Source organism: Bacidia gigantensis, assembly GCF_019456465.1.
Source record: "Bacidia gigantensis strain McMullin 20006 chromosome Unknown contig_278, whole genome shotgun sequence".
NCBI lineage: Eukaryota > Fungi > Ascomycota > Lecanoromycetes > Lecanorales > Ramalinaceae > Bacidia > Bacidia gigantensis.
In genome coordinates this window covers 1,002,376-1,022,516 of record NW_025408606.1, presented here as the reverse complement: position 1 = coordinate 1,022,516, position 20,141 = coordinate 1,002,376, and the positions used below count along the sequence as shown (strand labels likewise).

The following is a 20,141-nucleotide window of genomic DNA, read 5'->3' as shown; positions in this document are numbered from 1 at the left end:
GGCGATCCATGATTGGTGTCAACGGAGCACTTCCTCACCAACCTCGACCTGTACTCTTCAAAACAGAAACTCCGGGACGAAATGCCGCTCTTTACGCTCAAAATGATGCTTTCTTCTCCCTTCACCCTCCACCTTTCCCCGGATCACCATGTCTATCTATGCCTCATGAGGTCGGGAAATCTATATCTTGATAGCCTTGATGCCCTGCACCGGTGCATTCTCTTGTTGGCTGTTGGCCGTCGCATGATTGGCCATATGCTGATTGCGAGCCGATTTTTTGGCGAGATCAGCTGCGCGGTCGTTACCGTTGACTAACCGACGTCTCCGTGGCTTCGCGATCACTCGTCTCGGCTTGATGCTTGTCAATTCGTATTCAATTTTGGGCTTGTCGCTGCTTGTGCTTGGCGACGTCGAAGCTTGTGGTTTTTTAGGTTGTGAGAGTCGAAAGCGAGTAACACCCGAGGTAGACTGTTGCGATTGGTCCGGATTGGAGTAGTCTGAGGCCGAAGTTGAAACGGAAGCTGATTCGGAGTCATGATATGGCCCGTCTTCTTTCCAATCTTCTTCCTCCGTCTCGTCTGGATCAAATTCCTTGGTGTCTCCTACTTTTTTCAAGGCCAAGGAGAGGTCGTGAGGATCGGGAGAAGCTAGGTCACCATCCTTAGAACGGACAGCAAGATTCTGGCTAAGAGGGTGTGGACGACTCTGACGACGATCCTGTTTTTTGGTTGGCTTTTGATCCTTCTCATCGTCACTATCTGGATCCCGCTCGATGCTAGAGCTTCTTTCACTGGTCTCCGGAGAGGTTTCTGGGAGCAATAGGTCGACCGCAAGGTTGATGTTTCCCCGACACTGTTTCAGCGTCTGCTCGACCATATTTCTGTTAGCATCGTAAGGCAATGACTCCATAGCTAGGTTGACCATCCATTCCTCAATTGGCGGATTCGCTGCCAGATCCCTTTGTATTTGTTTGCGAGCCTCAGGTGATATTGCTTTGACGCTTATATGGGGCAGTCCTGTGGCAGGACCATCGATGTTGCGGATAGATGAGAAATGTTCATAGGTCTAAGATGTCAGCTGAGTAGTACAGGTTTGGTATTCATATACACATACATGATGCACGATATAGAGTGTTTGCACATCTTCAGTAGGAGCGGCATCACAGTCCACGCTCAAAAAGGCCCCAATTGCAGCAGACCAAATGCGAATATCGACGTGGAACTTGTTAGAAAATGCTATAATCTCTGCATTGTCACCATATGTGCCTCCCTTGGCCATGACATCAAGGCTCAGGGTGAAAGCTGTGTCGATGTCCGCCTCACTTGGAGGCGTAGGATCGAAAGTGTCGCGAAGTGCTCCAGGGTTCTTCCTCTTTGGATTGCGTCGAATACCTCCTCCAGGGTTTGCTATGACGAATGCTTTGAACTCTCCAGGGTGGTCTCTCATGTATTGCACGGTATCCGCCCGAAGCTGGGCATGACGGCTTTGGTCGCCATACATCTGGTCTGAAAGTGCGTGGAACAAGCAATTACCTATGCATATAATCAGTCATGAGATTGCAGGTGGTAATATGTGGTTCATTTCTCAAGTAGGAGCTCACCGTTGCCTGTCGTCTTGACGCAAGTGAGGCCCATAGCCTTCAATTGTAGGATCTCCTCGGTGCCTCGCTTCTTGCGTGCCTTGTTGCGTGCCATGTTGTAGTGACTTTACCACTGAAGGAGGTGCAGAGAGGTCCGAGGGTGTTGGCACTGTTCAAGTCTTCTGAAGAGGGCAAACGTTGAGGAAGCTATGCCACGTGCATCATTGTCATCTGCAGCAGCGAATGACTTGGTGTGAGTTCAATGGGAATTAGGTGTGTGGCTTATATGCCAGGAAGCAAGTACCAAAAATCAGAAGCTACCAGAGTGGTGGAACCAATAAGGGGGCTGGTGTTTCCCTATTGTCGGACCTTCATCGTATTGTGCTGCTTCCTTTGTAAGGTAAGTCAACACTCGTTAGGTAGGGCTGATGACACAACCCCTGATGCCCGCTGGTGCCCGCTCCGCACCCTAAGCATGTCCCCTCGGTCCAGCCATTATCAGACGGAGTGACCGAAAGAGCTATCAGGCAGTAGTCATCGTGCCATCATCGAAGGAACATGGGAATCCAGGAACATTCGATTCCCAACGACAGTGGAACAAAACCAGGGCAATGATCTTGGGGTTATGTGAAGTGGCTAGATTCTCATTGATACATGAATTATCAGACGGCCTATAGAGCTTCATGCCTCCTCCCATGATTTGATGATTTTCAAAAGGCTCCGCTTAATCGTTGCCCGCCGACTCCATGTCCTAACTTATTCCTCTCGCTTGCGGGCCAATGTATAGCCAATTCAAGCAGCAAATTGTCCTATCTACAGCAGGGGTTTGAATGCCGCCTCAACGCGCCTATCATCAGCGCCGACGATCTCTTCAACCTTGTTGCCGTCTTTGTACACTAGGAAGGTTGGCATTGCGCGTACACCGAGTTCTTGAGCGACTATGGATGGGCCGCGTTAGCATGCAGAAAACAAACGAGAGAGACCTTGTCAGCAGACTTACGGTCAGGAAGCTCATCGACGTCCATCTTGTAGAATCGGACATTCTCGTATTGTTGTGACAGCTTGACAATTCGTGGCGCAACGACTTTGCAAGGACCGCACCAAGTCGCCATGCAGTCTAGAACCAATACTGAGGGATCTTTGAGGGCGGTCGTCCAGTCGGATTTGCTAAAGAAGTCATGTATATTAGCATCGACCTGCGGTTTATTTGGGAATATAAATTGTAAGAAGAAAGATAGACATACGACATAATGTTGTGCACGCCTTTCTCTGTGCCTGTGGCCATTTTTGGGATCGGGGTGGTGTGGAAAGATCTGCGAATGCTAGATATGTTGATGGCTGAGGCTTGTCTCGCTGAATGCGTAGGTTGAGCAATTCGCAGCGGCAATGCTTTGGTTGTTGATGAAAGGCGTCTGATAGTGTTCGAGGTGAAGCGGACGTTTGATGCCAGGTTGAAGATGACAAGGGACAGACGCAATGAGCTTTATAGGAGAGTAGATGGAACGTTCGAGTAGGGAAGGTTATTTGGAATGGAGATGGATGAGAAAGCTGAAGTGATTAGAAAGGAAGTTTGAGAGTTGAGGGGCAGTGAAAGATGACGCATCAGGCTACATTTGGTGTGATAACGCAATAACCTGTCCCACCCTACAGCTACGGAGTATTTGGAATACAAACACACGGACATGCATCTTCATTTCTCCACATGTTTCGACCGCGAACCTTTTCCCATCCGCTTGCGCCGGTAATCATCTCGATTTGGCCTCCAACTCCCTTGAACCGTCCACGCGATTCTCTCACACAGGCGAGAACAGGCCAGAATTCGACCAAAGTGAGATCTCAGCCTTGCACATGATTTTATTACAAAGCAAACATGTGGGGCGGTGGAATGAACCTGGCGGCCGCCTTGCGATGTTGCTCGCGGTCCATAACCTTCCCTCTTACTATTGTGTCTGATCATTCTTGATGTCCGTAACGGGCATTGTCAATAGTGCGCGGCAAGCAAGATGGACACCAGAGCGATGGAGAAGAGTATTTTTGGCTTTGCCTCAGGCTGTACATCGCGTTGATAGCCATGCGAACTGAATCCCGTAAAATTAACATTTGTACGCTGAGGAAATCGCCAGTCATGGCCATCCGAGGCCTGACGTCATCACCCACTCCGTCGCATCTCTCCAGAGGCAGAACCCGCATGGAACCGCAATTACTGGGCGAGAACACACCTTGAATTCCCCACGCGCGCGCAAGATGCATCTTCAGGCTTTCCTCGTCCTGCCCCTGATCACTCTCAGCTGGGCGCGATCACAGCAATCAATCACTTATGAGCAGCCTGCCAGCATCCCTCTACTTGGCTTTGGAACCTGGTTGTTTCCCAATCATGCAAAGTAGAAGGAATATAATTTAACGGAAAAGCAGGAACCTGCGAGGCAACACCTCCGATGCTGTCTCGGCCGCAATTCAGACTGGCTACAGACACATTGACTGTGCTGCTGTATACAACAACGAGGTTGAAGTTGGTCAGGGAATCGTTGACGGCCTCGTGAAGGCCGATATAAGGCGCGAAGACGTCTGGATAACGTCGAAGCTTTGGAATACCGAGTTTGCTACCTCCCTTGATCCTGATGCGAATCACTGACAGTTCGCGATTACAGCCATGGAGTACAAAATGTGGCCGCGGCGCTTGAAGCGACGCTGTCCCGTCTTGGATTGGGATACCTCGATCTGTACCTCATGCATTGGCCTGTAGCGAATGTGAATGGAGTCAATGGTATCGAATATCTCGATGTAAGCCAATCGGGTTCACTCTCGGACGATAGTCTCAAATGACACTTATTTCAGACATGGGCAGCAATGGAGAACCTCGTCCGCAGCGGCAAGGTCCGATTCATCGGTATTTCCAACTTCGATGCATACCAGGTCTCCACCTTACAAATCAATGCAACCATCAAGCCTGCCGTGCACCAATTTGAATTGCATCCCTACCTCCAGCAATCGGATTACGTGGACTGGCACCAGGCTTTGGGCATCAGTGTAACGGCATATTCTCCCCTGGCAAGCGCCAACCCGACTTACGGCCATCGACTTGGTGGGCCGCCTTCTCTATTCGACAACGAGGAAATAACGACAATTGCAGAAAGAAGAGGGTGCACGAATGCGCAGGTAGCTCTGGCCTGGGGCATGGCGCGCGAAACAAGTGTGATTCCCAAGAGTCAGCACGCAGAGAGGATCGTCGAGAACTGGGAATCGAGAAGGTGCAATCTGCAGAAAGTTGACCTACAACTGATTGCTGCCGTTGGCAAAAAGTATTTGACGAGATTCAATAATCCCAGCAAGGGCTGGGACGTGCCTTTGTATGAAGGCTTGGACGATTCAAGGATTTAGGCAAGCATCATCCATCTCTTTGGCATGAATAAATCCTACAGTGCAAGCGTCATTTTGGTGGTATCAATAGCCGAAAAAGGCAGGCTTTGTAAGAATTAAGATCCTTAAGGGAGGCTGGGAAAGGCTAACGTTTCTAATGTGAGTATTCATGTTTTATTAGGATGCATAGCAGACGTGATAGCGACCACCCAGCTTCGCAGTCATCAAATTATGCGGCCGCACTTTCCTTCCGTGCCGATTTCCTATCCATCATGTCATCCACTCTGCCCCTTGTTTGCTGGCACGCATTGTTCTCCTTTGACGAGATTCATTGCCGAACATCATGTGCCAGGCTTCTACCGCAATATCTTTATAGAACGTCTGACGCCTTGCTGTCAAACTCCGCATCTTTCTCCAGGAGCATAGTACCTGCGCCATTCATTACAGGACTGTCTAGAAGCTCTGGATTGACCTTGTAGGTATCGGCCACGGTTATGTTCCTTGTCCGAACCAACATATCGTCCATGTTCCCGTCTTCCTCATCTCAAGGCTACTATTGAGCTAAAAGGGGGTTCGATCAAAGGAGGACAAGGGGCGGAACCTGAGGCTCGATGGCTTGTGTATGGTTAGCTGGGTCGGACTCCATGTCCCCTTTGGCCTCGCCAGACGCATCTCATATATGTATTTACTGTCAAGAGAATCAGCCTTCATTTGGGCGCTGGATTCTTTGGGTGACTAGTGTTCTCCTGAAGACCGTTGAATGCGCAAGCGGAAGTAGACGATCGATGGTCAAGTGAAAGATTGAATTAAATGAGTCATGTCAGGAATGAATTGCCCGCGTGGCTCAAAACCGCTGGTGATGGTTCGCTCAACAGTCAGGAATAGTTTTCAGCGGTCTAGAGAAAGGCGCATGGAAGCATCAAGCTCCGTAGATACCTCCAGAACCATGGCGTATACCCTGTTCATGACGGCATCTGGAGACTCCGGCCCATCGATCTTGTTGGAAGCCATGACTCCATCCCTCCACTCGAAGAGATCCTCCATATCCTCGTCATATTCATCCCAGGGTTTCGAAAGTGGAAGAAATTTAAGCTCGGGGGCTCGGGTATGATAAGCCTCGTCAGCCTCAGAGTCTGTTTCCGCCTCGCTGGACTCCCCAGAAGTTAGTTCTGGAGTATCCAACGCATCCTCTTGTTGGGCCGTCTGCATGACCTCTTCCGCTGCCCACATCTTGGTCACATCAATCTTAAGGGGAGACCCTTTTTAAGATTGGTCAACGGCCGAACTTCTTGACGAGGAGGATTCCAATTCTCCCTGGAGGCAAGATATATCGGACGGTGCAGACATATTTGTGCGCCACATGCATAAATGCAGCCGTCGGACTCTGTTGCCTCCAGAGGGCGATTGAGAGTATTCACATCCATATCTTCCGCCCAAGTACCACCAGGTTGGTATAGAACTTTGACGGATCCAACGACAGCATCACGAAACATAGAGCCTTGCAGGTCTTCGATTTGTTCAAATCCACTAGATCGAACAGGATCCACGAATTTGAAAGCCTGAGCAGCTAGCACTCGTCGAATCGAGACGTCCTCACGAAAGTCGTTGACTTTCAATTTTGGGAGCGTGGTAGTCTTAGCAGCCCAACATGAGTCCGCCGGGTCAGTCATTGAGCGGAGGGCAACCTTATCTCCGTTGAAATTGTGATGATGATGTGTGAGCTCATCACGGAAAACAATGGGATGAGGTCTGGGAGGCGCATCCTGCTCAGGCTTCTGACTTTTCAATTCAAAACGAGAATAATCGTGTTTTAGTGCTTCGTTCCCGAGGGTGTTCCATCGGTGAATAACATTCCCCCAAGCTAAAATGCTCTTCGCTTGCATGTGAGCTGCCTGTGTATGAGCTTGTGCGTCATCTGGAGACCTTTGCCAGAGGGAGAGATAGAGCGGAAACAGCTGGTCGAGAGTCTCCATAAACTCACCACAAGTATGGCTGTGGGCATTATTCATGCTTTCGAGCGCCATCTGCCGCACATGAGCTTCGTCTCTACCGTAAACCCATGGCGTCTCGCTATCAAAACCCTCTTGGCACAGGTCGCTGAACTTGCACCAGAAATTGCTAAGCAAGTCCTCAGATAAATTTGGAAAGTTGAGCTCAGGTGCCTGAGAAGGCATTAATAGCTCTTGCATCGAATATTCATCCTGCACGGTAGCTTCGGAAGTCTCTGGGATAGGGCTATGTTGTTCACGGTTCAAGGTCGAAGCAAACATGTCTTGATCTTGTTCTAGCTTAGAAGAGGATATGATCGTGTCCTCCACGATGTCAACTGATGTTGCAGGGCCTGAAGGCACTTCTAGGCACACAAAAGCGTTGCCGTGAATCAAAGGCGCTTCACCGACGGAGGACAAGCCGGATGCTGATTGTTTCATCATCTCAGGGGCCACAACCTTTCCAATAGCCTCTTCATATATGACACCATTTGCATTGACGTCGCCCAGTATTCTGATCATTTGATTCGCCGACGCGGCAAGATCAAGTCCATCAAGTGGACATACCGGAGTCCAGATGTCCCTTTTGAACGTGACACTACCATCAAGACCGTACTTATCTTCGACCCAGCTCATTTCCCAGTCATGAGAAGGCTCAGTCAATGCTTGCTCACAAACGCCCGGCAAACTCTGTGAGAAGTCCTCATCTGCTTTATTCGTCGTTCGGAGACTTCGTGGCTTCTGCGAAAGGGCGAATCCAACTACAACTGGATCCTTTGCTAATTCGGCGGGCCGCAAGAGCTCTGCGACCCCTGCCTGGCATTGAATTACTGACCCACTCTCATCTACTGAAGTAACCTTTATTGCCTCTGGATCGGCATCCACCTCGAAGTAAGTGACTCGTCCAAAATCACAAAAGATGATAGACGGGTCAACTTCCATGATAAATGGCAATTTTTGGGCTCTATGCCGAGGTCCGCATGTTACTATGGCTGGGTCGACTTCATCGGGTGATGGCTCCGCCTGAATAGATGGCTTGGAACGACAATAGGCAACGGCTGGGTCTAGTTCTGTGATAGCTCGGGACTCATATTGTGACTCCACGGGGGACGTCGGTTTAAAGGATTCGGGCGGGTTTCTTGGAAAAAATGATGCTGACTTATATTGATCGTCAAACACCGTGTCTGTGGAGCTGGACGGAGACAATATGGTCGATTTGTTGACAACATTGCCTCGAGTTTGCTGACTCAAGTCATTCGAGCACGCACATTGGAGTTCCACAACATGTAGGCCTTGCTCTGTTGTGTGCTCCACATGACAGTCGTAAATTCCAGCAACTGGAATGAGATAAAGTACAAGGTAGCTATAAGTACCCAAGCAGCCGCTCTGATTTGCAACAGCGACTTCTAGTAGCCAAGGGCCTGCTGTGTTGTTCCGTGTGCTAGATAGAAAGATCTATTGAGGATCAGCTACTTCCGACGCGAGACGGACAAGCCCTTACCTCAGGACCATCTTTGATGGTACACTGATATGATATCAAGTTGTGGTTTCCACAATGTCGTGCCTACCTTGTTGTGTCAGTGGATGGCAGTCATCAAGGATCTTCGACATGCCTTTGTATGAACCATACTCTCGATGACAGATTGCCACGAGTTCGAATATATGGTGTCGGGAAATGAAGACATCTGGGTGAACACTTTGGAGGGAAAATAGTTTAATAAGGTTACTGTTGGCGGTCTTCGGAGTGCGCGAAACAGTCGAATCCTATCGCGAGATGAGTCTAAAATGTCTGTTGGACCTCGACTGTTTCGAAAATAGATCTGTAAAGCTTCATTGATGGAAAGAATAGTCCACAGTAAGCCTGTGAGCAAGACCTTATGGGCCTGGGAGAACAATATTACACACTCACCGCGTTGGGAAATGGTTATATGGCAAATTTAATCACACATTCATGGAGTACATACACGGCGCTCAACACGCATTTGCGTGAGAACGTCGTCATCTCCATGACAATCTTTGTCTCCATAGGCTTGACACGTACACAACACACGGAAATCGGATGACCGTGAGTTCAAAGCCACCCCACGAGTCGCTACCCATGCGAAATTGATGCAGTTCGGTTCCACGTTGTTTAATTTAGAAAGCGTCCCTTGCAGCGGCGTCTTCTGGTTGCAATGAAGAGACATGGTTCACTATGTTAATGCAAACGAAAACATGACTGGCTTTCTTGTCCTTTATTCAGGCTTTGTTTACCAATTTGGAAATCGAGTGGCAAACAAGTGATTTATGTGCATAAGATGAAATCGTAGTAGCGAAAACAGATTGACGGCCAGTAAGGGTTAAGAAAAGGAGGCAATTGACAATTTCTTTACTACTCAACTCCTATCAGCAGTAATGGCTGCTAATGCCGTGAGTCCGTCTTGTTCTGGCCTCCAGAATGATCTTCTTATCAAGGTCGGGAGACCAATTTTTAATATATTGCTACGTCAGGCTGCTGCTTGGCTGACCGCATGATTCCTTACTCGGTATGATGGCCCGTTGCTTAATCGCTAGCTCGGATTTGGGCACTTCAAATATTGTTTCACAGCAATCGAGATCAACAATACGAAAATCACTTGGCTTTAGTGTCTTTTGCATCTTTATTGCAGGACTGAAAGTGGCTCGCATTGTGGATTCAGTGAACTGTGAACAATACCTACATCAAGAATTGAAGCGATCTAGAGGTCTTACACCTTCTCAGGTTGAACATTCTAGTACACTTGATAAGTATCAGCAAGCAAGCAATCGAGGTAATCGAGGCCAAAAAGCCACGGGAGTCGGCCTTGAGAAGTCAATTGACCTCAGTATTTTGTGCAGTGGCGCCCAGCTGCTCGTAGCCGGAATATGATGTTTCCCCTTTATCCAGATTATGCGGCAAAGGAGTCTCACGGTGGAAGTCTTTGACTTGCTGTTAAACCAGTTACATCCATGCTTTGGATCTTGCTGCCTCAGTGAATGGCCTGTGGCGATTGTGATCACCCTAAGGTCAATCCGATCTCATCGCGTATCCAAATGCCCCATTGGACATCATTGTAGCCCTTGGTTATCTCGGTTTGCAGTCCATCACGTCCGGTATTGACAATTGGAAATCATTGTTTGCCATCAGAAGAATGGACTCTCAATCCCGTGGCACTGATCATGTCATCCCAATTATTCAATATCAAAGCAGTAGCAGTTGAGGTGCAGATTCTGATACCCAGATACCCGCCACACCCTCCAACCGGCCAGTCCCAATGATATGCGTTTATGAGCAGATATACGCAGCTTAGACATGCGCATTTTTGATCACTTTCGAGCAGCGTACAGATTGGCCGGTTTGTGGCCGGTAGGGGCACCAGAGGGGTCAACCCTCGAAGATTGTTTCCTTAAACGTGCGTCATCATCACATATCTCCCTCCACCCCTCTATGCAAATAAATCAGCGACTAGGTCACTGTTTCGCTCGTCAGAGGATTGTAACGAGGCTCTTAAAGCCTAAGCTTTGGTTGAGCGTCCAGTCACTTTCCAAATTCACACGAAGAGCAATGGCAACCGCAATGCAGAAACGACTCGAGGGAAAGACAATTGTCATTACAGGTGCTTCATCAGGCATTGGGAAAAGCACAGGTCTTGTCGGCTCTAGTCAATTGAGCAGCAGGTCGCTGATGCGATTCAGCATTGGAATTCGCTCGAACTTCACCTACGAATTTGAAATTGATATTGACCGCTAGGAGAGTTGATATGTTAGAAGAATTGGCTAAAAAGATCATGGAAGAAGCTGGCCCTGGAGTTAAGATACTGCCAGTGCAGATGGACGTCAGCAAGTCCAGCGACGTGAAGCATTTTGTGGGAAACCTGCCAGAGGAATTCAAACAGATTGATGTACTTGTGAACAATGCGTTCGTGAAACTCTCGGAGTAGATCTGACTGTAGTACTCAATTGACCGATGCAGGGGCCTGGTGAAGGGGGTGGATCAAGCACCAAATATCAAAGATGAAGATATCGAGACCATGTTCTCTACAAACGTTACTGGCTTGATCAATATGACGCAAGCCATCCTACCGATCTTCAAGAAGCGCTCGGAAGGAGGCAGGGGTGACATAATCAATATTGGGTCGATTGCTGGGAGAGATCCTTACCCAAATGGCTCAATATATTGCGCTACGAAGGCGGCCGTGTCGAGTTTTACAGATGCAATGAGGAGAGAGTTGATCAATACAAGAATAAGAGTGATGGAAGTCGCTCCGGGTCAAGTGAAGACTGTAAGGTAGCTAGCCGTTTTCGAGATTCAAAGAGCTTATGAAGACAGGAGTTCTCTCTTGTCCGCTTTTACGGGGACGAAGCCAAAGCAGACGCTGTGTACAAGGGATGTGAGCCATTGACGCCAAAGGATATCGCCGAGGTAGTCGTGTTCAATGCTGGGAGAAGAGAAAATGTGGTCATTGCAGACTCATTGATCTTCCCAAACCACCAGGTATTACTATCTGCTGCAGCTAAAAGAAGACACTAATCTGAGTGGCGTAGGCTGCTGCCACTGTCATGCATAAGAAATCGTGACTATTGGATCACCCGTGCTATCAACGCCTGAAATTGACTGCATTTAAGAGCACAGGCTCTCTCAGCGCGCGTCATTGCTCAGCGCCCAGCTTCTCCTCAATCGACTCAAGATCTTCAAGATCTTGTAATTCTATGGCCCTACCTACCTCAGCCGTGCTTCTCATCAATTCCTTCGCTCCAGCGTACAGCATTCTCAATTCTGCGTTGCATGTGGCGGGAAGGTAATATATCAGGACGTAAGGGACCGAGAGTCGGCCAGAAGCCTGGAACCACATGAGTTTTTAGGCACGGTTGATTTCTAATATACATACTAAAGTTAGTGGATAGCTAAGAAGGACATATCTTGGGGAATGATCGGGGAGCTCCTCTGCCAGGGTTGGCATGTCATTGTAGACTTCATCGTCTGCTTGCGAGATCTCGAACGTGTTTTTGTTGATCTGGTCTGGCGCATAGTCTTATCAGTCGCCATCCTCCAATGATAACTATAAGAATGGCCATACAGGAACGTAGCGGCCTGTCACATACATATCACCGCTTGAGGGTCCTTTGCTCTTGATGTTCCCAGCCTGAATTTCTTCAATCTCTCTCGTGTCTCCTCCGAGAATGTATAAAGCCGAGATTCCGAAGCCTTGTGCGATTAGCGAAACATCCATGGATAAGAAAGACCTAGTATTATACCATGACAAATAATTATTCTGCGCTGGGGAGGAATTGTGAAGGATGAACAGCAAGACCGGTGCCCCACCGACATGGGCCGCGGCGCATCTGACAACATCCCGCCAATTGATGAGTCTACAATGTGATGAACCAATTGCCTCTCGACCCCATCCGAGAACAGCTTCGAGCATCCATGCTGTCACGATTGAGTCAAATAAGTCGTCAGATATCTCGTCCGCTTCCAAGTCTTGCGCAATCGCCCACATCAACCCTCGCTTCCCCTACCGCGTTTGGGATCATGACGTCGCCTGAAGCAAAGAGCAAAAGGATGATACATACCGCAGGATGCATTATCATTGGAGATGAGGTTCTAGGTGGAAAGACTACAGACACAAACTCTTCATACTTTGCCAAATATTGTTTCAGCCTAGGCATGAACTTGAAAAGGATAGAGGTGATCGGGGATGATGAGCAAGAAATAATAGAAGCAACGAGACGGATGAGTGATCACTATGATTTCGTCGTCACGAGTGGTGGAATAGGCCCAACGTCAGTACGCCAAACTACATTCTTCCAGAGGGGAGCCACATCTGATATATCACCAGACACGACGATATAACCTACCAGTCAATTGCCAATGCCTACGGTCTGAAGCTCACTGAGCATCAAGATACTCTGGAACGAATGAGAAGGCTATCAAAGCCGCATCGATCGCAGCCGAACTTTTCGTGGGACGAACCATCTCCTGCATTGGAAGCAAAGAAGCGGATGGTCAGACTACCAATCGATACTACAAGAAGCGAAGAGGGTCAAGTGCATTTCGTCGACGATGAATTATGGGTACCAATCAGCGTAGTAAATGGCAATGTTCACATTCTGCCAGGTGTTCCAAGGCTGTTCACACAGCTGCTAGACGGCCTAAAGCCATTCTTGGTCCCCAGATTGACAGATCCAGAGGGCAAAGGCGTATATCGAATGATCGTCTCAACACCAATGGCTGAAAGTGCAGTGGCGCCATATTTGACAGAGCTGGCTGCAAAGGTTGAACCGAAAGGAATCAAAGTCGGCTCATATCCAAGATGGGGAAAGAAGAGGAATTCCGTCACGCTTGTAGGCAGGGATAAGGAGCTTATGGAAAGGTTTGTTCTCGTGCGCGATATTTTGACCAGGTCCGACTGACCACTCGCACAGCTTGATTCCTGAGGTCGAGAAGAATGTTCAAGGAATACGAGTTGAGGATGAAGCTGACGCCGATAAAAGCGACGACGAGCCAGAGACTTGAATTATCATTCCTGTAGCAGTGTCACGTTTTGCCTCACCCTCTTCAGCTCATTGAATTTCTGTCGATGCATTCCCAATTGAGAAATGAACAACGGTCGTGCAGATGCACGTCATACCGTTTCGGAGCATCATCAGGCTTTCGGGCAGGTGGGATACTGCGGTAGCACTCCCCGCCACCAACCCATCCTCAAGAGCACGTGGACCTGCATGGCGGATTGTCGTGGTGCATTCAGGGGTACGAACTGACGTGACGAGATGGATTCCCAAGCGTCCATAAAGCCTCGATCTGGCTGTCATCATCATGCTTGCATGTATGTCTCAGACCTGCTTTGAACCCATTAGGCTGGAGACGAGTCCACTGCTGGCAAATCTTATAACTTGTGAACGGTAGCATACTAGACCCCACCCCACGGTGTCAAATCGCTGTCGTAATAGCAGTAAGATAAACCCTCTCGCTGCGGGTGGAAGCCACCTTTAGCCACGGCCCATTTGTTATATCATCGTTAGATGACCTGCTTCAGCGTTACTGGAGGTACAACCACAGTGTCAGGGGCGTGGCGAGTGAAGAAGTCCGTGAACTGCCACCACTTCGCGTGCGGTTGAAGGACACGAGGGAAGGTCCTCTAGGTACGGTCTGCCTATCACATTATTCAGATCTCCATCCCGTTGTCTTTATCTCACACCGAAGCTAATCCTGGAGAATCCGGGCCATGCAGCTCCTGCAACAGGCTTATCCGGCAATAGTCTATTAAGGTAAGTCAAGGGTATCACGCTCGTCGGAATGGCTGGGGTGTGCGCTAAAGACGAAGACAGCCTAGCCATTGCCGATATACCCCCCTGTCGCCGCCCCAGCTGCATATTATCCCTACTAAAATACTGCAAGCTCTACAGTGAAGCTAACGTACCTCATCTTTCTACAGACCGCATCTTCACTTCGTCCTGTCAAAGCCATCCACCGTCGTTCAAGCGTATACAGGCTACAACTCTGTCGTTATATACCAGAAAGTGCCGAGGACCCTCTTGCCCTCTTTGGGATCTGCGGAATTCCTATCCCGGTCCTACGCAACAAAATCTCGTCGCAAGCGCAAAGACCTCTTGCCTACCAACCAGCTTTCAAAAGTCCCAACTTCATCACATACCCTACTGGCTCAACTTTGAGACGTGCGGATAGCATCCCCGTTCGACCAGCAAACCCTTGAAGCTCGCAGTGCACTACGCAAGAGAGGAATCCTTCTAGCACAATACCAACCATCATTGGGTCTACGAGGTCCAACAAATCGCGCGCTCTGCTACACTTCCTGAACCCTGGTCAAAGCTCCCACGGCCCTCTCCCGCCGCGATGGCTTCAAAAGTATGTGCAGTCATACCCTTACTGGGCTGCAAGCCGAAATTCACTCTTGACCCAAAGACCGTTTGACCATGTTTGCTAACGGGCACTCTTCGACACAGTTTCTACGCGAATACAAGCTTGTGGTCGTCGGAGGAGGCGGTGTGGGAAAGTCGTGTCTGACTATTCAATTGATACAAAGTCATTTCGTGGATGAGTACGATCCGACAATAGAAGGTCAGCTTCAGTTGGATGCAATGTCGCTGCGGCTCAGACTAATATTCAACGCAGATTCCTACCGCAAGCAGTGCGTTATTGATGACGAGGTAGCCTTATTGGACGTCTTAGATACCGCCGGACAGGAAGAGTATTCCGCGATGAGAGAGCAATACATGCGGACCGGAGAAGGTTTCCTACTTGTCTACTCAATAACATCACGGCAAAGCTTTGAGGAAATCTTGACCTTCCAACAACAGATATTACGCGTCAAAGACAAAGACTACTTTCCAATCATAATGGTGGGCAACAAGTGTGATCTAGAGGGCGAGCGGCAGGTTTCAAGGCAAGGTTCGTACACCAGAAGAAAAGCTTGATGTTACCAAGCGATTTAGAGCTTTCGAGGACGTTACTAACGAGTCACCTGTGTAGAAGGGGAGGACCTTGCACGACAATTCGGCTGTGCTTTCATCGAGACATCAGCCAAGTCGAGAATCAACGTCGATAATGCGTTCTACAATATAGTACGAGAGATTAGAAGATACAACAAGGAAATGTCATCACATAGCGCCGGAGGTCCAATGGATCGCATGGGAGTCAAAACACCAAACGAGAAGTCATCTCGTGGAGGGGGAGGGTGTTGTTCGCGATGTGTAGTAATGTGAAGAATTGAAGACGTTTCCCCCCGCATTTTAAAGAGCAAAGACTGTGGGACAATAATCTGAGGAACCAATGATACTAGAGATACCCGGACTGGGAAAGCAGCGAAAATTTGGAGAAAGGGCACAGTAACCTCTGAGATTCGAGCGAGCATTAAAAACCGACGAGCTTTGTCCTATGTCGACCATCTCATGTTTCATCGCCTGGAAAATTAGGAGTGGCCGGCTTCTTGAAGAGATTGATATTTGGAAGTCTAGGCTAGAAGCTGCTCAGGTAGCATCATTCGAGGTTTCATATGTCGAATTAAACCTGCCTATCTTGTGCGAGATCAATCTTTCAACTGCGCCTTGAAGAGGATATGTGGTCGAGTTCTCATGTTATGAGAACAGCATTGATGAAGACTGATAAGTGTAGCTGACGTCCTCAATCTCTTCGATATGAGATTACCAAATCGACTGACAAAGGCACAATTGATACAGTGGGTCTCGTTGCGGATACATGTTCACTACCCTTTGAGTCCACTAATAATCAAATGCTCTTTCGTGTTACGCTGTTCGCTTGGTTTAATGGTCTTAGCAAAAACGCAACTGCTAAAGCTCGCGTTGATGCACATAGTGGCTTCTTGCAGCTATGGCTCTAATATCTGGAAAATCTTGACGGGATGTCAGGAGTCTAAGGCGTCGTCGCGTGGACAGATCTATTTTTCTGTTCGCTGTCTAGCGGCTGTAGCAATGTGGACACTTGTGCTTACTACATCCGATTCAGTCGGTCACTTTATCAAACTGAGGGAGGTGTTGAAATACTGTCGGCGTGAGAATGAGTGAAGTATGCCATGCGTCCTCAACATCTTCAATGGGTCTACCTGAATCTATTGATTGTATGCGCGGTCCCTTTGGGGCTACTAGGTCAGAGATGTCGCCCCATCGACCGCCAGACTTCCGCGATCGCTTCTACAGCGTCCTCTGACGAGGTTGCTCTTATGTCAAAGGGCATGAGTTACGACCCAGCAATTCCTGCATTTGGAGGTTCGACAGAGGGAGGCTCTCAGACAATAGGGAGACGTGACAGTGAATCTCAGCCTCGCAGAGCTGCGAAGATCGATGCCCGTCGTCGGTATTCGGCCTTCAATGCCTCTCTTGTATCGCAACAGCCACCCAACGCTTCATGGACAAAGATGGAAGTGCTTCAATGTCCTTCACCAAGACAAAGGGATAATTTTACCGCCAATTCAGAAATCCTTGAAATCGATGTGCCGGGCACGAAACTGATGGTGCGGCTTAGAGTCACGAGTGACTACACGGACATTCCAAATCTTGCCATCGGGCTTTGTCTCGTGGACTTCGAGACATATCTCGCCTCGTTCAAGCCGACGACAGCAATAACACTGCCACAAGTCGAAAAGCACTCGCTAGCAATGTCGAGCATAACCCCGTACAAAACGGGTCACACGTCACCGCTCAGATATGGTCAAGCTGCTTTGGTGATACGTGCAATACGTTGCCTAGTGTCTGATGCGGGGATCCACGCTGCCTTAGATTTTGTTATACTTGCCAACCAAAAGGATGAAGTTGCGATTGGGTCTATTCAGAAACCAGTCAGCGAATCTGTTGTAGTTGTCAAGAGGTCTTTGCCTACGGACTCTTTACACACTGCAACCATCAGATTGACGACCAGGCCTGGCCAACGCGTGCAAAGATTTAGCATCGCAGGCACAGACTTAGCAGTAGTGATCAGCCCGTTTTCCCCGCACGACTCGCTTGAAGCTGTCGATGTCTCTATCGCCATTGTTTCCATCAGACAGCGACTCATTGCTCTTCGAGCTCTGGACCAACCATTCGTGGATCACATGTGGGGAACCTCCAAAGACGTCTCTGTCAGCTTCTACCCATTTGGGCATTTTGATCGGTCGACTACCAATGAAAAAATTATTCGTGCCATTGAAGGTGTACAGGCGTTCCTTAGGATGCTGCCTTCGTACTATTGTACCTTGTCGCTGTCCGTGTATCAAGAAGCTCTTCCGGTCGTTGGGGGTTTGATGCAGCACTCGGATACTAGGTCTAACAATTTCACTAGAGCCAGCGATGAGGTTACGACGCCAGTTATTCTCGGACATAGTGAAAAGAATTTGGACTTTCCTTCGAGTTAGAGATAGAGCATGGCGACTCGGAGGTCACACGCTGCCAAGAACCGTCCATGGCCTGACAAGCTCTTCCACATGCCGGCTTCATCAACATTTCAATTCTATCAAAGTCGGGGCTGTAGAGCAAGTCACAGTAATGGACCTGGAAGTCCTGAACACAGTCTACTCAGTCTATATAGGAGACCAAGAAGACCATGCTCACCGTAGTATAAAGACCTCTAGAAACTTGTGAGAACAAGCCGAATCCATTTCACTAGACTTGATGAGACATTTCATAGCCTATTTCTTGATTCTCCAAATCTAATCTGCTCTGATTCCAGTTTTCACTAGTTGACGAGTTGAGCCTTGAATTACTGCAAGGAATGCTAAAGAAAATATTCGCAGCTGAGCTCTTCTACTTGACCGCTCTGCTATGCTGAAAAATCTGAGGGTCATTGCGTGTTTGTGTGGAATGGTGATTAGTGAATTGGCGCTTTCGGTTTATTCTTTTCGTTTGCTCTGATACTGCTAGTGCTGCTTCGGATTCTATGAGATGGAGATGGTGGGCAGTGAGCAACCAGGGTATGCAAATTCGGCTAGAAAAGTAGGAGCTATGTATTAGGTAAATATCAAACGGAATTAATAAAATTGGAGGTTTTGAGCTGAGTCATAAGAAGGATTGTGTGGGCAAGTGACCACTTAGCTACATATATTGCCCTGTGAAGTAGTGGCTGAAGCGAAAGAAGCCGCCATCTCTGTTCTCATCACAGGCTTTGGTTCATAAGACAAGGAATAAGATACCATCGTTAAGGAATAAAGGAAGCTGCCAGGAGGAAGGAAAGTTCGTCATCGCGCATAGTCAGGGGAATCCCAGTGTTCGTATCATCCAGCCATCAAACATGCATGCAGCTTGCGTCAAGCTGCCGAGGCCTGAGAAGTTCCAACCCCCATCTGATCCATGCGCCGCTGTATCTCTTTAACATCCCCAGCGTCTTTTGTTTTCGCCATCGCAGCTTTCGCAGGGTCGGCTTTTTTGACGAGTTCCTTCGAACAGGAGTCGCATTTGCTATGGCCGCATTTCAGACATGGGTTTTCTGGGTCGCGGTGAACGTTTCGACATTCATGGCAGGTCCATTTTGTGAAGGTGCCAGAAGCTGTATCTGATTTTGCACTATGGACAAAGTCAGTTGGACAATTGATCAGGCTGACTTCCTAGCGGTATACTAACGTTGCTCGTCGACACTCTTCACAACGTTCATGCTGACACTTCTCGCATGCCGAAGTCTTACTCTTGAAAGGGGTCTGACACTTGTGACAAATCCTGCGCGAGCGCTGGGTAACTGGCTTTTTGACGTATCCTGTATCGCTGGCGACGGCAGTACTCCCGTCTTTGGTCCTGAGCTCTTTCTCTTTCTTCGCTAAAGGGTACCGTGGGCACTTCTTGCACCTTGCATGATTGCAATTATTGCAGATCTTGTCGACGCCGAATTGGGTCTGGCAACGGTGGCACGTGCGGTGCACCCTCATGCGCACCTTCTTTTCTACCCTTGGGGTATCTTGCTTGAAAGTAGGCTTCCAATCACCGGCGTCCAAGCTCATGTTGTATTTTGCGAACATTGCGCGGACCTTCTCCTCTTGAATCTTTGCGTTCTCAAGAGCTGTCATGGCTGATTTTGGCCTCAGAGACACTGCAGCTGGTTTCATACCCTCATCGGTCTTGGCTGGGGTGGTGGCTTTCGAGGCTGTTTTGGCTGGTCCCTCAGCAGAAGTTTCGCTCTTAACAGGTCCCTGGATGGTGGTAGGTTCGCTGTAGGAGTTATTAGTCTGAAAGTGGCAACAATGCTTTTTGACATACCTGGCAGCAGCTGCAGAGCTCGTGGCAGCGGCAGCGGCATTTGCTTGCTTCACATCATCCTTGCCTAAGATCTTGCTGATTCTGCGTTTGAACTTCTGCATAGTCTTTGGTTTGCCTTCGGCAGTCACATTGGAAGTCGGTTCACGACCAGACATCTTGAATAATAGAGGAGTATCCGCTCAGATACCGATTGAGGTTGTGCAGTGGAGTCCGTTCTAATTGCGACAGTCGCGCAATTGATAATGTGTTCTGTAGCGGCTAAGAACGCTGGTAGTTCCTGCGGGAGAAGACGACTCAGAGATTGATTGATTATCGAGGCAATAAATAATTACTTTCGAAATCGGGACACTTGAGTTCGACTCGATAGAAAGATGGTCCAGGCTGTTGGGTTGGATGACTTGTGGTCTGCGCGTGCGGGGTTGCACAAAAGTGCGGCGAATCGTACTGATTCCACTGCACGAGACGATATCTAGTTCGATGGCAACGAAAAGAAGCTGCCTTCAATGAGAATTCAATGCCTAGATCGT

The 20,141-nt window shown here is 48.6% G+C and overlaps 11 protein-coding genes across 11 annotated transcripts; 5 read left to right on the top strand and 6 right to left on the bottom strand.

Moving 5' to 3' along the window:
• Positions 1–180: 180 nt before the first annotated feature.
• KY384_007780 (uncharacterized protein) lies at positions 181–1,694 on the bottom strand (the record flags this gene model as incomplete). The annotated part of the gene is made up of 3 exons (XM_044816270.1): positions 181–1,065; positions 1,114–1,532; positions 1,601–1,694. The coding sequence occupies 3 exons, from the start codon at positions 1,692–1,694 to the stop codon at positions 181–183; spliced, it is 1,398 nt and encodes a 465-aa protein (XP_044666910.1).
• A 698-nt stretch (positions 1,695–2,392) lies between these two features.
• Positions 2,393–2,691, bottom strand: KY384_007779 (uncharacterized protein; the record flags this gene model as incomplete). Its single annotated transcript, XM_044816269.1, has 2 exons — positions 2,393–2,517; positions 2,580–2,691. 2 exons carry the CDS (start codon positions 2,689–2,691, stop codon positions 2,393–2,395), a joined length of 237 nt encoding a protein of 78 aa, XP_044666909.1.
• Positions 2,692–4,426: 1,735 nt separating this feature from the next.
• KY384_007778 (uncharacterized protein) lies at positions 4,427–4,957 on the top strand (the record flags this gene model as incomplete). The annotated part of the gene is made up of 1 exon (XM_044816268.1): positions 4,427–4,957. The coding sequence occupies one exon, from the start codon at positions 4,427–4,429 to the stop codon at positions 4,955–4,957; it is 531 nt and encodes a 176-aa protein (XP_044666908.1).
• Positions 4,958–5,306: 349 nt separating this feature from the next.
• On the bottom strand, positions 5,307–6,166 carry KY384_007777 (uncharacterized protein; the record flags this gene model as incomplete). Its single annotated transcript, XM_044816267.1, has 2 exons — positions 5,307–5,474; positions 5,894–6,166. 2 exons carry the CDS (start codon positions 6,164–6,166, stop codon positions 5,307–5,309), a joined length of 441 nt encoding a protein of 146 aa, XP_044666907.1.
• Positions 6,167–6,171: 5 nt separating this feature from the next.
• On the bottom strand, positions 6,172–8,535 carry KY384_007776 (uncharacterized protein; the record flags this gene model as incomplete). Its single annotated transcript, XM_044816266.1, has 2 exons — positions 6,172–8,348; positions 8,493–8,535. The coding sequence occupies 2 exons, from the start codon at positions 8,533–8,535 to the stop codon at positions 6,172–6,174; spliced, it is 2,220 nt and encodes a 739-aa protein (XP_044666906.1).
• Positions 8,536–10,486: 1,951 nt separating this feature from the next.
• On the top strand, positions 10,487–11,499 carry KY384_007775 (uncharacterized protein; the record flags this gene model as incomplete). Its single annotated transcript, XM_044816265.1, has 5 exons — positions 10,487–10,568; positions 10,618–10,840; positions 10,895–11,204; positions 11,255–11,416; positions 11,467–11,499. The coding sequence occupies 5 exons, from the start codon at positions 10,487–10,489 to the stop codon at positions 11,497–11,499; spliced, it is 810 nt and encodes a 269-aa protein (XP_044666905.1).
• A 71-nt stretch (positions 11,500–11,570) lies between these two features.
• Positions 11,571–12,152, bottom strand: KY384_007774 (uncharacterized protein; the record flags this gene model as incomplete). Its single annotated transcript, XM_044816264.1, has 3 exons — positions 11,571–11,762; positions 11,811–11,936; positions 12,000–12,152. 3 exons carry the CDS (start codon positions 12,150–12,152, stop codon positions 11,571–11,573), a joined length of 471 nt encoding a protein of 156 aa, XP_044666904.1.
• A 149-nt stretch (positions 12,153–12,301) lies between these two features.
• On the top strand, positions 12,302–13,438 carry KY384_007773 (uncharacterized protein; the record flags this gene model as incomplete). Its single annotated transcript, XM_044816263.1, has 3 exons — positions 12,302–12,705; positions 12,762–13,295; positions 13,348–13,438. 3 exons carry the CDS (start codon positions 12,302–12,304, stop codon positions 13,436–13,438), a joined length of 1,029 nt encoding a protein of 342 aa, XP_044666903.1.
• A 1,418-nt stretch (positions 13,439–14,856) lies between these two features.
• On the top strand, positions 14,857–15,645 carry KY384_007772 (uncharacterized protein; the record flags this gene model as incomplete). The annotated part of the gene is made up of 3 exons (XM_044816262.1): positions 14,857–15,001; positions 15,056–15,331; positions 15,413–15,645. 3 exons carry the CDS (start codon positions 14,857–14,859, stop codon positions 15,643–15,645), a joined length of 654 nt encoding a protein of 217 aa, XP_044666902.1.
• A 974-nt stretch (positions 15,646–16,619) lies between these two features.
• On the top strand, positions 16,620–17,786 carry KY384_007771 (uncharacterized protein; the record flags this gene model as incomplete). Its single annotated transcript, XM_044816261.1, has 1 exon — positions 16,620–17,786. One exon carries the CDS (start codon positions 16,620–16,622, stop codon positions 17,784–17,786), a length of 1,167 nt encoding a protein of 388 aa, XP_044666901.1.
• An 888-nt stretch (positions 17,787–18,674) lies between these two features.
• On the bottom strand, positions 18,675–19,769 carry KY384_007770 (uncharacterized protein; the record flags this gene model as incomplete). The annotated part of the gene is made up of 3 exons (XM_044816260.1): positions 18,675–18,930; positions 18,988–19,566; positions 19,615–19,769. The coding sequence occupies 3 exons, from the start codon at positions 19,767–19,769 to the stop codon at positions 18,675–18,677; spliced, it is 990 nt and encodes a 329-aa protein (XP_044666900.1).
• Between the last annotated feature and the right edge of the window lie 372 nt (positions 19,770–20,141).